This window comes from Artibeus jamaicensis, unplaced genomic scaffold (assembly GCF_021234435.1).
Source record: "Artibeus jamaicensis isolate MK-2021 breed Jamaican fruit bat unplaced genomic scaffold, CSHL_Jam_final contig_585, whole genome shotgun sequence".
Lineage (NCBI taxonomy): Eukaryota > Metazoa > Chordata > Mammalia > Chiroptera > Phyllostomidae > Artibeus > Artibeus jamaicensis.
Genome location: NW_026521894.1, coordinates 6,052,229 through 6,066,817, shown reverse-complemented (window position 1 = coordinate 6,066,817; position 14,589 = coordinate 6,052,229). Strand labels below are relative to the sequence as shown.

The 14,589-nt window shown below is 36.0% G+C and overlaps 1 protein-coding gene across 4 annotated transcripts in view; it reads right to left on the bottom strand.

Moving 5' to 3' along the window:
- RDX (radixin) overlaps nucleotides 1–14,589 on the bottom strand; it is a 103,699-nt gene that overhangs the window by 62,383 nt on the left and 26,727 nt on the right. For all 4 annotated transcript variants that reach the window (XM_053670399.1, XM_037163870.2, XM_037163871.2 and 1 more), the window contains exons 3-5: nucleotides 11,924–12,007; nucleotides 6,152–6,247; nucleotides 5,369–5,643 (exon numbers count right to left, since the gene is read on the bottom strand). In XM_053670399.1, coding sequence (XP_053526374.1) covers nucleotides 5,369–5,643; nucleotides 6,152–6,247; nucleotides 11,924–12,007 — 455 coding nt within the window. The remainder of the gene's footprint in view (nucleotides 1–5,368; nucleotides 5,644–6,151; nucleotides 6,248–11,923; nucleotides 12,008–14,589) is intronic.

The following is a 14,589-nucleotide window of genomic DNA, read 5'->3' as shown; positions in this document are numbered from 1 at the left end:
GCTAAACTCTACTTTGGAAGAAGAGACTGCTTATCTGGGTTTTTCAATATAAGAATTAAAAGCATCCACTGAGCATCCAAGATAGGCAGAGGAGTAAATGAAAGTTACACTCACCTCCTATCAGGGCCAATATGAAATTACAACTAAGTTGTATAGAAATCATCTTGAATAACCAACTGAACACTAGCTGGAGAGAACTCTTACAACCAAAGACAGAAGAAAACATTTCACCACAATGTGACTGGTAGGAGTGTGGAGGAGATGCAAGAAGGCTGGCTGGGTTCCCAAGGGGGCAGTGAAGAGCCAGAGGAATATTTCAGCAGCGGGGAGGATCCCCCTGAAAAGTGTAGGGTATAAACCCCACATTGGGCTCCCCAGCCTACAGCACCAGAGAAAAAAAGGAACTCAGATTAACATCACGCTGTGAAAACCAGGAGGTGTTCTATTGGTCAGGGAGAGACTGCTGAGATGCAGAGAGCCTTTTAAAGAGTCAAAGCACAAAATTTCATTTGCAGCCACTTACCTTGGGTGCCCGAAAAAGGAGGGCAGAGTGTACTAGAGACACTTGAGAAGAGCCTGAGGTGGGTGGCTTTGGGAAGAGAACTAAAGGACCAGCCACCACAATCTACAGGGTGAGCCATCCCTCACACTGCAGAAGCCATATCCCTCAGACAGAGCATTACTCTCTGAATGGCATCAGCCTAAGGGGAAGCAATAAGTGTCCCCCACCCATCCCCACATCCCCAGGAATTACTCTGTACCACCCTGAGGTGCTTAAGCCTGAATGGTAATTACAGACTGATTAGATTAACAGTTGATCAGTTTAATGGCTGATTAGTTAACATCTAAGGCAGAAAATACAAAGCAGCAGCCAAAATGGGAAGACAAAGAAATAGACCCCAAATGAAAGAACAAGAGAATTTTCTAGATGAATTAGATGAATTGGAAGTAAGTAATTCAACAGAGAAAGAGTTTAGAGTAATGATTATAAGGGTACTCAATAGCATGTGAAAAGACATAGAAACCATAAAAAAGTATCAGTCAGATACAAAGAATGCAGTATCTAAGATAAATAATACACTGGAAGGAATAAACAGTAGGTTTGATAAAGCAGAGGAAGACAAGGTAGAAAAAAACAGGCAGAGAAGCAAAATGAAAAAAGAATTTAAGAAAATGAGGAGTGCTTAAGAAATATTTTGGACAACATAAAGTATAACAACATCTGCACCATGGGAATACCAGAAGGAAAAGAGAGTGAGCAAGGGATTAAGAATCTATTTGAAGAAATAATAACCAAAAGTACCCATAATCTGGTAAGGGAAAAAGTCACACAAGTTCAGAAGCTCAGAGAATCTCAAACAAGTTGGACCCAAAAAGGCCTACACCAATACACATCATAAGTAAAATTACAAGGCTTAAAGACAAGGAGAGAATCCTGACAGCCCCAAGAGAAAAGCAGGTAATTACCTACAAGGGAGCACCAATAGGACTATCATCTGATTACATATCAGAAACATTTCAGGACAGAAGGGGGTGGGTGTTAAATATTCAAGATGAAAAGCAATGACCTACAACCAAGGCTATTTTACCTAGCAAGGCTATCATTTAAAATTCAAGGAGAAATAGGAGCTTCCCACACAAGAAAAAGCTAAAAGAATTTGTTAACACCAAACCGGTACTGCAACAAATGTTAAAGGCCTTGCTTTAAGAAAATGACAGAAAAGAGAAAGGGGGAGGGGAAACACCAGAGGAAAACAGTTAACAATAAAATGGCACTACACATGTATCTATCGATAATTACCTTAAATATAAATGGCTTATATGTTCTAATGAAAAGACAGAGGGTACCCAAATGGATAAGAAAACAAGATCCATATATATGGTGCCTCCACGAGACCCGTCTCAGATCGAAAGATACACACAGACTGAAAGTAAAAGGCTGAAAAAAAGATATTTCATACAAACAAAAAAGAAATAAGAAAGCTGGACTAGCAGTACTTATATCTGACAAAATAGACTTTAAAACCAAGGCTACAGTAAGAGACAAAGGACACTACTTAATGATAAAGGGAACAATCCAACAAGAGGATAACCCAAGTAAACATTTCTGCACCCAACATAGGAGCACCTAATTATGTAAAGCAAATCTTAATGAACATAAAGGGAGAGATCTACAGAAACACAGTCACAGTGGGAGATTTTAACATCCCACTGACTCCAAGGGCTAGATCTTCCAGGAAGAAAATCCTAAGTAGACAGTGGCCTTAAATGACACACTAGATCAACTGGATTTCACTGATGTCTTCAGAGCATTTCATTCCAAAGCAGCAGAATACACATACTTTTCAAATGCACATGGAACACTTCCTAAGATAGGCCACATACTAGGACACAAAAACAGTCTCAATAAATTTAAGAATACTGAAATAATGTCGACCATCTTCTCTAACACAATGCCCTAAAACTAGAAGTTATCCACAAGAACTCTGAAAAACACAAAGACATGGAAACTAAATAACATGTTATTAAGCAATGAATGGGTGAACAATGAGATTAAGGAGGAAATCAAAAGATACCTTGAAACAAATGAAAATGAGGACACACAATCCACAATCTGTGAGACACAGGGAAAGCAATTCTAAGGGGGAAATTCATTGCATTACAAGCCTATCTCAAAAATCATCAAAACGCTCAAATAAACCATCTAACTTCACACTTAACCTTGAAAAGGAACAAACACAGCCCCATGTGAATAGAAGGAAGGAAATAATTAAGATCAGAGCAGAAATGAAATAGTCTTTAAAAATGCTACAAAAGATCAATGAATCCAAGAGCTGGTTCTTTGAAAAGACAAACAAGATTGACAAACCTTGAACCAGATGCATCAAGAAAAAGAGAAAGGATCCAAATAAATAAAATCAGAAATGAAAGAGGAGAAATAACTGACACCAAAAAATACAAAGGACAGTAAGAAAGTATTACGGACATTTATATGCCAACAAACTGGACAACCTGGACAAAATGGATAAAGTTCTAGAAACATACAATCTTCCAAAAATAAATCAGGAAGAATCAGAGAATATGAATGGAGAAATTTCACCTAATGCAATTAAGGCAGTACTCAAAAAACTCCCAACAAACAAAAGCCCTGGACCAGATGGCTTCACAGATGAATTTTACCAAACATTCTGAGAAGAACTAACACCTCTCCTCTAACTATTTCATAAAATACAAGAGGAAGGAAGACTTCCAAACTCATTTTACAAAGCCAGCATTATCCTAATTCCAAAAACAGATAAAGACACTACAAAGAAAGAAAATTATAAGCCAGTATCACTGACAAACATAGATGCTAAAATCCTCAACAAAATATTAGCAAACCAAATACAGATATATGTCAAAAAGATCCTACACCATGATTAAGTGAGATTTTTTCAGGAATGCAAGGCTGGTACTATATTTGCAAATCAATAAATGTGATTCACCACATAAACAAAAGGAAGGGTAAAAAATCACATGATTGTATCAATAGATACAGAAAAAGCTTTTGATAAAATTCAGCACTCATTTCTCTCAGCAAAGTGGGAATAGAGGGAACATAGCTCAACATAATAAAGGCCATATGTGACAAACCCACTGCCAGCATCATACTCAATGGGCAAAAACTACAAGCGTTCCCCTTAAGATGGGGAATAAGACAGGGATGTCTGCTTTCACTTTTGTTACTCAACATAGTACTGGAAGTTCTAGACACACCAATCAGATAAGAAAAAATAAAAGTCATCCAAAGTGGAAAGGAAGAAGTAAAACTGTCTTCATTTGCAGATGACACGATACTATATATACAGAACCCCAAAGATTCCACCAAAGAACTGCTAGAACTGATAAATGAATTTAGCGGGAAATTAAGAAAACAATACCATTCACAAGTGCTTGAAAAAGCACTTGAATAAAATACCCAGGAATAAACCTGACCAACAATGTAAAAGACCTGTACTCAGAAAAGTGTAAGACACTGAAGAGAGATATTGAAGAAGAAACAAATAAGTGGAAACACATACCGTGTTCATGGGTAAGACAAAATAACATCATTAAAATGTCCATACTACCAAAGCAATCTATAGATTCAATGCAATATCTATCAAGATTCCAATGATATGTTTCACAGAACTAGAACAAATATTTCAAAAGTTTATGGACCACAAAAGGCCCGGCATAAAACAGTGGACCCTGAAAAAGAAAAACAAAGTTGGAGGAATCATGTTACCCAATGTCAAACTATACAAGGCCATAGTTATTAAAAAAGCCTGGTCCTGGCATAAAAACAGACACAGAGATCACTGGACCAGAATAGAAAGCCCAGAAATAAACCCACACCTTCAGAGTCAATTAATATTCGAGAGAGGAAGCAAGTACATACAATGGTTTGCTAAAGATAGTTTAGTCAATAAATGGTGCTGGGAAAACTGGACAGATATGTCCAGAAAAATGAAACAAGACCAGCCTTTTATACCACACACAAGAATAAATTCAAAATGGATCAAAGACTTGAATGTTAGACCTGAGAACATAAAAATCATAGAAAAAAACACAGGCAGCAAAATTTCAGACACTGCACATAGAAATTTCTTTCAGATATATCTCCCCAAGCAAGGTAAACAAAAGGAAAACAAATGGGAATTCATCAAACTAAAAAGTTTTTGCACAGCAAAGGAAACTTTCAACAAATAAATAGGCAACCTACAAAATGGGAGAAAATAGTCACCAATACATCTGATGGTAGGCAAAGCATAATGACTATCCCCATTTTGTGAATTCAGATATCAAGGCTCAGGGATTTTAGGTTTTGTACCCAAAGTGACAGAATTAGTAAAGAGTGCTCAAAATCTAGGCTTTCTAATTATTTTTCTTATGCCAGGCTACTTTAAATACTTATAGAAGCAGCAGTATATTACAGATAAGAACAGAACACTAAACTAGTAGTATGAAAACCGAGTTTTAAATGTGTTTTTAAAAGTTAGAACCTTAATTTTAATTCTATGGAACAAACACAGACTGCTACTTACTCTCAAAAGGATTTAACTAAGCACCTATCTGCCTGTGTGAGAATTTTTACCAAGCAGTACCAGTCACATTCTCCCCCATGTCCAAATCTCCATTATTGTTTATCTTATGGAAATGAAGAGAGAAGAGATAGACGGTTTAGGTAGCTGCAGACTAGATAAATCTATGTAGCTATTAAGTCATGATTTTTAAAACTATACTCTCTGATACAGCTGGCAACTTAAAAGTTTTGAAGAAATTCTATTTACAAACTTCTGAAACATAGTATTTTGGAATATGTAACATAAAAGGCATGTTCACTTACCGCTGTGGTAGGAGTCTATCGTTAGCCAGGTAGCCTGGTTTGTGAATCTCTTTGCTATAATCTCCGTACTTTGCTTGGACAGCATAGGAAGCCAAAAGGACTGCAGTTTCTGGAGGGCAATATATCTCATCATTTAAGATAGCTTCTTTGACTTGCAAGAAGAAAAGTCTCTGGGTTATTTCTTGAATTAATTCCTCAGAAACATCTTCAGGAAAGAATTTAGCTCTAAATTTGAACTGTAAAGGATTCTCTTTTTTAACATCTTGCTGTGTAACCTGGAACAGTAATTTCAAGTATAATCAACAAAAACCTTAAGTTCAAAATGACTCAATCTAGTCACATCAAATCCTTTTTAGCAAAAAGTAGGATATAAAACATCAGTAAGATTCTAAATCTTTAAGATTCTAACCTTTAAAAAATATATTTGAGAAAAAAGATTCTATGATTACAAAAATGACCTATAACACACAGATCCTATCTAATAAACAAACTGTAACTTGTCTTGAGAAGTTTATTCTATAGATGTTAAAAAAAGTACTAAGTTACACCTAATGATATTTCTTATGTGTTAAGTTTTCAAATAGGAAAGTGAACTTTTCTCTTTCTAAGAAAAGTTGACGCTGCCTTACTGAATTAAAAGACATGACACCTTTAATGATGCACCGAGATAACTGCAAAAGGAAGCAGAAATCAGTCAGACCCTAAGCTTTCCTGGCACAAATTCAAGATCATTAACTTCCAAGTAACTTACTTATTAGCTGAATGTTATTATACATACTTTACCTTTTTATTTAGTTTAAGCCATGTAGAATAACCTTTGCTGTCCACGTACTGCAGCCCAAAAAACCAGACCTCACGCAAACCAACTGTTTTCACCACCTTAAAAAATAAAAGTCCATTTCATTTCAATATTCATACTATAACTAGATGGCATTATACTTCAAAAGAAAAACAAAACTACATAGGTATTATAGATATATTCCATTGTTACAGAGAAGCTCTCTCCTAAATTTAACATGTTAATTAAAGGAATATTTCTAAAAACTTAAGTTCAGGTTTGTATATTAAATTTTACAGTGTCATTTCACGATTGTACTTGATCCATTTTTTATACCTCCTTTTTCTTCTCAATTCCCATTATGATCCCAACAGATAACAAGAAGAGTCTGGGAAAACAAATATAAAGCTGTCATAATCCCATTTTAATATTTCAGTTTACTGCCACAAAAAAAATGCAGACTCATGCAGCCACTGTGGAAAACAGTATGGAGCTTCCTCAAAAAATTAAAAATGAAACTGTCTTATCACCCACCAAGTCCACTTCTGGGTATATATACAAAGAAACCCAAAAGACTAATTCAAAAAAATGTATGTACCCCTAGCCCTGGCTGGCTGGTGTGGCTCAGTGGATTGAGCACCACCCTGTGAACAGAAAAGTCACTGGTTCAATTCCCAGTCAGTGAGAGGCAACTGATCAGTATTCCTCTTTTTCTCCCTCCCTTCTGTACCATTTTGGTGACAGAGTCTCAAAGACATTCGAATGCCATGGCCCAGGTTATCCAGCTGGTGATAACCCCTACTCCTTCCCTTCACTCACCATTACGCATTCTATGTTCTTCCCTCACGGAGCAAGAAACCATTCTGGGAACATGCCATAAATGTTACCCTTCTACAGCTTTGCTCTTGCTTGTTCCTCTGTCTACAATGTTTCTTCTGTACTTTGATGACCTGTTGAATAATTTATTCCTTAAGGCCCAGCTCAACTAACATGCTTCTGTGAATGAAGCTCTGCTATCATTTAAATAAATGAATCACGAATCACTTGTTCCTTGATGTTCCCACAGTACTTTATCTATACTGCTATTAGAACAAGTGCTCTATCATATCATAATTAACTGTATTGACAGTATGTCTAATTCACCTTAATATATATGTCATCTCAAAGAATGCTTAGCCTGTGGTAGGCACTCAAAACTGTTAAGAGCAAATAAAGTGGTAAGCTAGGACTCAGAGCCAGGACTGTACCAATACTTAACAGAGGATATTTTTTTAAATCTATATTTAAAATAAAATGAGAAAATTGAGCAAGAGAAAATGAGAGTCTATTAAAATTTTTAAAGTTTTACAGAAAATTCAATATTAGTTTTTAAGTGGTAAATATTGATTTTTTTTTTTTTTTTTACTTTTAAATCTAACAACATTCCAGGCAGGTGCTCTGTATGGCTCAGTGGGTTGGGTAACACCCAGCAAACTGAAAGGTCACTTTCAATTCCAGTCAGGGCACATGCCTGGGTTGCCAGCCAGGCCCCCAGTTGGGGGCTTTTGTGAAAGGCAATCTATCAATGTTTTTTTCCCTCCTTTCCCCTCTCTCTAAAAATAAATAAATAAAATCTTTTGAAAAAATACCATAAAAATATGCCAGGCTTTTGGTTTTAAGATAGCAAAACTGAAGCCTTCAGTTTGCTTTCCTTCTCTTGAAAAATTTCACTGAAATGATACACACACACACACACACCAGCACCAAATTAAAAAGAGGAAAAGTTATTTAACTGTGCTAAGAAAGGTTACCATAAAAAAATTCCAAAAACTGACAAATTTCTAGATGATCTGGGATACATTGTAAAAACTCATACTGATGCAAAATCGAACCAATGCCAAACAACAGAACTTTCACCCAGATAACTGATCTTTGGCAGCAGAGCCAGAGAAAACATTTCCAGCAGTGAAGGAAATTTACACAGGTCAAGGGCAAGAGAAAAAGTCTATCAAAGTAGCTGGCCTCAGTTTCTGCCTCCAGGCTTTGTGTGATTCACAAAGCTGGCTAAGTAAAAGGGGAGATGCCACAGCAAGCACCCATACTACCACCACAACAAACACCAGGAAGAGCAAGAGCACTCAGCTGTGAAATTCCTGAAGAGGTCCTGGATTTTCAACATCTCTGCCTACTTCTGAAAGTGTTCTCAGAACCTTCGCAAACACATACGTGCACAGGGTGAGGCAAAAGTATGTTTACAGTTATGAGTACACAAAACAGAATTTATTCTTCTATTAATAAGTATTGTACTATTTTCCACAGGAACAACTGTAAACCTATTTTTCCCCATCCTGTATAAGTAAAAAAAATGTTTGGGCACATAACTATAATATATGGATATTTATTTGTAAGTTATTTACATGTTATCATACATATAAAGCACATATTTTTAAAATAACTAAAAGGTGAAAGACAAAAATATAAACATTTTTGTGTTTTTTCTTGCATCCTAACAGATCATGTGGAGCACTCCTTTGGGGTTAAAAATACTGTAATCCTGCAAGTAAAAGCTAAAAGATGAGACTAGTAAAGGAAGAGCTGGCAGTGAACAATGAACGTTAAGAACTCAACTAGAGCCTCCTACACACAGCAGATGGCCTCAAGCCGACATCGTAATTAGAAGAGAGATTTTGCTGCAGGTGGACTCATGTAGCTGTGTTCCCTCATTTGAGACGACCCCCTACCCTCTTGGTCTGCTCCTGGCCTAACCCTGAACCTACCTACCTACCAGCTCACCCCATATACTTGCTATATCCAAGGTAAAGTCTGCTTTTAGATCCTTACACTCAGGCTCTGAGGGAAAGAATGCCAGGAAACAGAACAGTGACTATTAAGAATCGTCAAGAGATAAGAATCCTTAATGTAGACCTTCATTTACAATGACATACAGTATACATGTGTGTGCAGTGTGCATGTACTAAAATACTGTTCTATATACTTTACATGGAATCTCAATTCTCACTTCTAAGGGAGCAATGTTATCATCATCCTAATTGTACAATGAAGAAAAATGAGGCAAATGCAGAAATCTGTCCCAAATTAAACAGCTATAGCTAGGACTCTACTGTAGGCAGGTGCGGCTGCAGAGCTCATATACTACTATACATTACTGTACTATACACTACTACACATTTTAAACTACTATACATTACTATACTATAATAAATGGGGTTTCATTATCCCTGGTATCCAAACTAAAACAATTCTGCTTAATAAACAACAAATTTATTTCTCAGTATCAATACCAATAAGATCCACTTGCTGGTTAGTTTTTGTTACCACAAGAATTTCACTGATTTAAGTAACATTTCAACTTGCTATGAAGTACAATAAACGCTAACTCATTCACATTTTTATTTGAATAAGATAGGCTATATATTTAACAAATAGGAGGTCTAGAAGAATCAACATCAGTGGATATTTATTCACAAGGTAAAACACCCATAATATAGAATGACTGTAGCTGCTTATAATTTTGCTTTAAAAATTTGCTCACATACACACAGAAAAAGCCTTTCATCTTCCAAAAAGACATTATCAGGGCTTTGAGATCATTAATTACCTAATCAGGAGATTAAGTGTACCACTTTTTCAAGAAGAGAAACAATTTTCCAGGAATTTTAAATTTGTATTGCATTATATTTGGATCAGTATGTGATAGAATGACACCTATTAAAACCAAGGGAGGTAATAGATTATTTACTGCTGTAACACAAGAAACTTTCTCCCTCATTCTCTAAGGCAGTGATTTTCAAATTTTTTTATCTCACAGCACACATAAACTACTTACTAAAATTCTGCAGCACACCAAAATATGTATTTTGCCAATATGACAAAAATAAGGTATAATTTTTTTAATTTTATTGATTTTAGAGAGGGGGTGGAGAGAGAAACAGAGTGGGGAGGAGGTGGGAGGGGGCAGAGGAGAGAGAGAAAGAGACAGAGAGAGAAGAAAACATTGATTTGTTGCTCCACCCATTCATACATTCATTAGTTGATTTTTGTATGTGCCCTGACTAGGGATCAAAGCCAAAACCTTGGCATATCAGGATGATCCTCTAAGCAACTGAGCTACCCAGCCAGGGCAAAATAGTAATAATTTTGATTCCCTTTCTCTGGATGGCTACTGTTGTGTTAGACGCCATTTTTTAATTGACAATTTAAGGGAAAAGGGGTCAGTGCCCCTGACTAAATAGTCAGGTACAGCATGTTTTAAAAATTCTTGCAGCACACCAGCTGAAAATCACTGCTCTAAGGCCAAGTTAATCTGACCACAGACTATTGCTCTCTTGCTCGGGCCATGCAAGATACATCACTTTCCTCCTCTCTGCAATTAACAACTCACTTTAATCACCTGACCCTGGACAACAATCTCTTTTTCCTCCTTTTCTCAATAAAACTTATTACTCAGAACATTGCATACAGCATTACCTGAGGAGCTTAAACTTAAAAAAAAAAACAAAAACAAAACTAGTGGTTTAAATCCACTGAGCTACACCTGGCTGGTGTAGCTCAGTGGATTGAGCACAGGCCTGTGAACCACACGAACGCAGTTCGTATTCCCAGTCAGGGCACGTGCCTGGGTTGCAGGCCAGTTCCCAGCAGGGGACTCATGAGAGGCTACCACACATTGATATTTCTCTCTCTCTCTCCTTCCCTTCCCCTCTAAAGATAAATAAATAAAATCTTTTAAAAAAACTTAGAGTAGGCCCCAGATAATAAAATTGGAATTTCTGGAGGTAGTTTCCATGCACTGTCCATACCCCCCCCCCTTTTTAAACCACAGGTGACTAAAATGTGCACTCAGGAGAGAAAAAAAGACAAAAATCAGTAATCCAAGTGTTTTAACATGACATTCAAGGCTAGCAAACAAGCCTATGACACTGAAGTGTCATTTGGTGCCTACTTACAGCTATAATTCCCTGTGTCTTTGCTCCTGCCACCCCACCCCATTTGTCTAGAATATGCACCCATTCCACTACGTGCGGTGTCTCAGATTTCCTTTTAGCCTTCACTACAATGATCTGCACAGCAGATATAAATACAATATGGATGGATCTTGAGAATATTAGACTAAGCAAAGTAAGTCTGTCAGAAAAAGCTAAAAAACCATATAATTCACTCATATATGGGATATAAAACTGAAACTCATACACAACAGCATGGCGGTTACCAGAGGGAAGAGGCTGGAGGAGTAGTAAAGGGTCAAGGGGGCCAAATACATGGTGACAGAAGATGATCTGCCTTAGGTGGTGAGCACACAATTTAATATACAGATCATGTATCAGAGAAATATATACCTGAAACCTGTATGTTCCAATGAACCAATGTCACCCCAATAAATTTAATAATAAAAAAGGTAAAGGGATTAAGAACTACCAATTAGTAGTTATAGAACAGTCCTGGGGATGCAAAGTACAGCACAAGGAATATAATCAATAATATTATAATAACTTTGTACAGTGCCAGGTGGGTACTTGAAATATTGAGGGGAACACAAGCTGCTAATATTTCTTTTTTAAATCCTACCCCACAAATCTAGGAATGAGAAGGAATACCTAATATTTACACAGCTGTTCAAGATACCTGAATAGGTACTGTGAAAAATTCCAGTGGTACTGTGAAAAATTCCAGTGCTACAATGTTGCACTATCAGTAAAGGTCTAGAAAAACAGAAAGAAGTGCAATAGTATAGATACTATGGTGTCAAAAGTTGCATAGTTCATCTGGTTAAATGATACCTGGTCAAAAAGTTGTTTGCCAGTTGTATTGGGCTGGATGGCAAATTCCAGCTCAGCATCCATTGTGGTTACTCTTACGTTGATCTATAATAAAAATGAAAGAAATAATCAGTAGGAAAGAGAATACACTTTCAAAAATTTTTTGTTTTAGAGAGAGGGGAAAAGGAGGGAGAAGAGAAGTCAAGAAACATTGATGTGTAAGAGAAACACCAATTGGTTGCCTTGGCCTGCAACACCAATGCTGTAGGTATCAAACTGGCAACCTTTTGTTCTGCAGGACAACGCTCAACCAACTGAGCCATACCAGTCAGGGCAGAATACACTTATTATTAGGCAAGAGAAAATACTTTTATCTGATCTCTTAAATAAAGTGATATAATATGCAGGCAGTAAAGAGCAAATGTATAACTATATCTAGTAGTTTCTTTTATAGATAAAGTGATAAGGTTTGACTTTAATTATAGAAAACCTTAAATCTACTTGCAAAACAAACATCTTATGAAGTCTCCTTTTAAGAACTTTTATGAATTCCTAACAGACACTAAGCCATGAGTTTTCCATTTTCTCATGTAGCCCCTGCAACAATACTAAGAGATATGCACATTTCTATAGAAACTGAAAGAGTCCCCATTATGTGCACAATGACACATAAATATCAAATGCATGGCAGGTATTTAAACTGAGGTATAACTTGGAATTTTTTAATGTCATTCACTATCTCATATTTCTTTAAACACAAAAATCAAAGTTTTATTTATACTGCAAATGTATTCTTCACTTTATAAAAAATATTCATCCTACCCTTTGTTAGATTCTATTTTAAACTCTTAACTTTTTTATGTGTAAATACCTTTCTAGTTGGATTTTCTTACCAAAAATGTAACATGCCTTGACCAAAATAATTTTAAATCCAGAGTAGCATCTTTACTTAGAATTCACAATGATGTGATACAAATATATCTTTTAAACTTTAACTCCACTATTTGCCTCTAAGTCAGACTTACTTCTCCTTACATCTTTTACTCATTCTAACAACCATAACTTGTATATATAGATCTTCTACCTTCTCTAAATCAAATAAATCTTATAGATCATTCCTTCTTTAAAGTAATATTTATTAGGAACTATTGATATACATAAAATACATGTGACATATGTAAATAATAAAACATAATAAAATAAAACCAATTGTGACATAATAAGAAATACATTATGTGGACCAAATACCTTATTTGGTCTTCATCCTGGTTCCTGCAAGAGCTCCTAAAGTTCTTAGAATTTCCTAGGAGATGTGAGGAGCATGTTTCGTTACTCATAATAAGCCCCTTTCATACGTACCAGAGTTTATGCTAATGAGTGGGCTCTAGATGGAATCTTAAATAGCATCACTATGGGGGTGGAGGGGTGTTAGCCTAAGAAACCAACTATGTGATTAGAAGAACCAACCGTGTTATTACAGCCACACCCTAACCTTCAGGAAGGAGAGTAGGAATTGAGTTCATCATCATTGGTCAATGATTTAATCAATTGTGTCTACATAATGAAAGTTTCATAAAAACCCAAAATGAAGGGGTTCAGCACACTTCCAAGTTGGTGAATGCACCCACATGCAAAGAAGATGGTACACCAAATTCTAAAAGGACAGAAGCTCCGGTGCTTAGGACTGTTCTGGACCATACCCTTTGCATCTCCCTTCTCTTGTAACCTTTATATTAACCAGTACTAGTAAGTAAAGTGTTTCTCTGAAATCTGTGAGCTACTATAACAAATTATAGAAATGGAGTAGGGAATCATAGAAATCCCCAATTTGTAGCCAAATTAAGTAAAAGTGTACATACCCTGGGATCTACTACTTGTGACTGGTGTCTAAAGGGTGCAAGGCAGTCTTAAGGGGCTCAACCACTAACCTGACAAGTCTCTGCTTAACTCCAGGTAGCTGGTGTCAGAATGAATTAAATTACAGGACACACAATCGGTATCCACCTAGAATTGGAGAATTGCTGGATATGAAAAACCCACATGTTCAGAGTCAGAAATTTTGTGAGTAAAGTTTTCATTTACCCATAAATCTGTCATTATCCCTTAACAAGAAATGACAAGTATTGCCTATATCAGTGTATTTCTTCTTTATCAATTTCCCTGTCCCCAATTCCCCACAGGTAAGCACTGATGTAAATTATGTGTTTATCATTCTGTTGCTTTTTTAAAAAAGCACAGTTCTATCACAAATGTAGGTATCTATATGTAAAGTTAGTTTTTCTTGTAAAATTTCACTTTTCTTGATTTTTAACTTGAATATTAAAATTATACAGTACTTACTAATGAAGTATTCTTTCTTGATGTGGGCAATGGTTACATGAGTATATTTTCTGAAAATGCATAAACTCATGATATATTTGATAAAAAGAGTTAACAAAAATTATATCACACTGTAGTTTGCTTTTCCACGATTATAATACTAAGATTCACTGATGTTTTTGAGTAGTTTTTATTACTATAGAATCTACGTTAGCCAATAATTTATTTACCCATTTTTCTGTCAATAGACAGTTTCCAATTTTTACCGTTAAGAATAATACTGCTATGAATATTCTTATACATATCTCCTAGTGCCTGTGTACCTAGACCAGTTTCTCTAGAAGTATATACCGCATTTTCTGGACTAT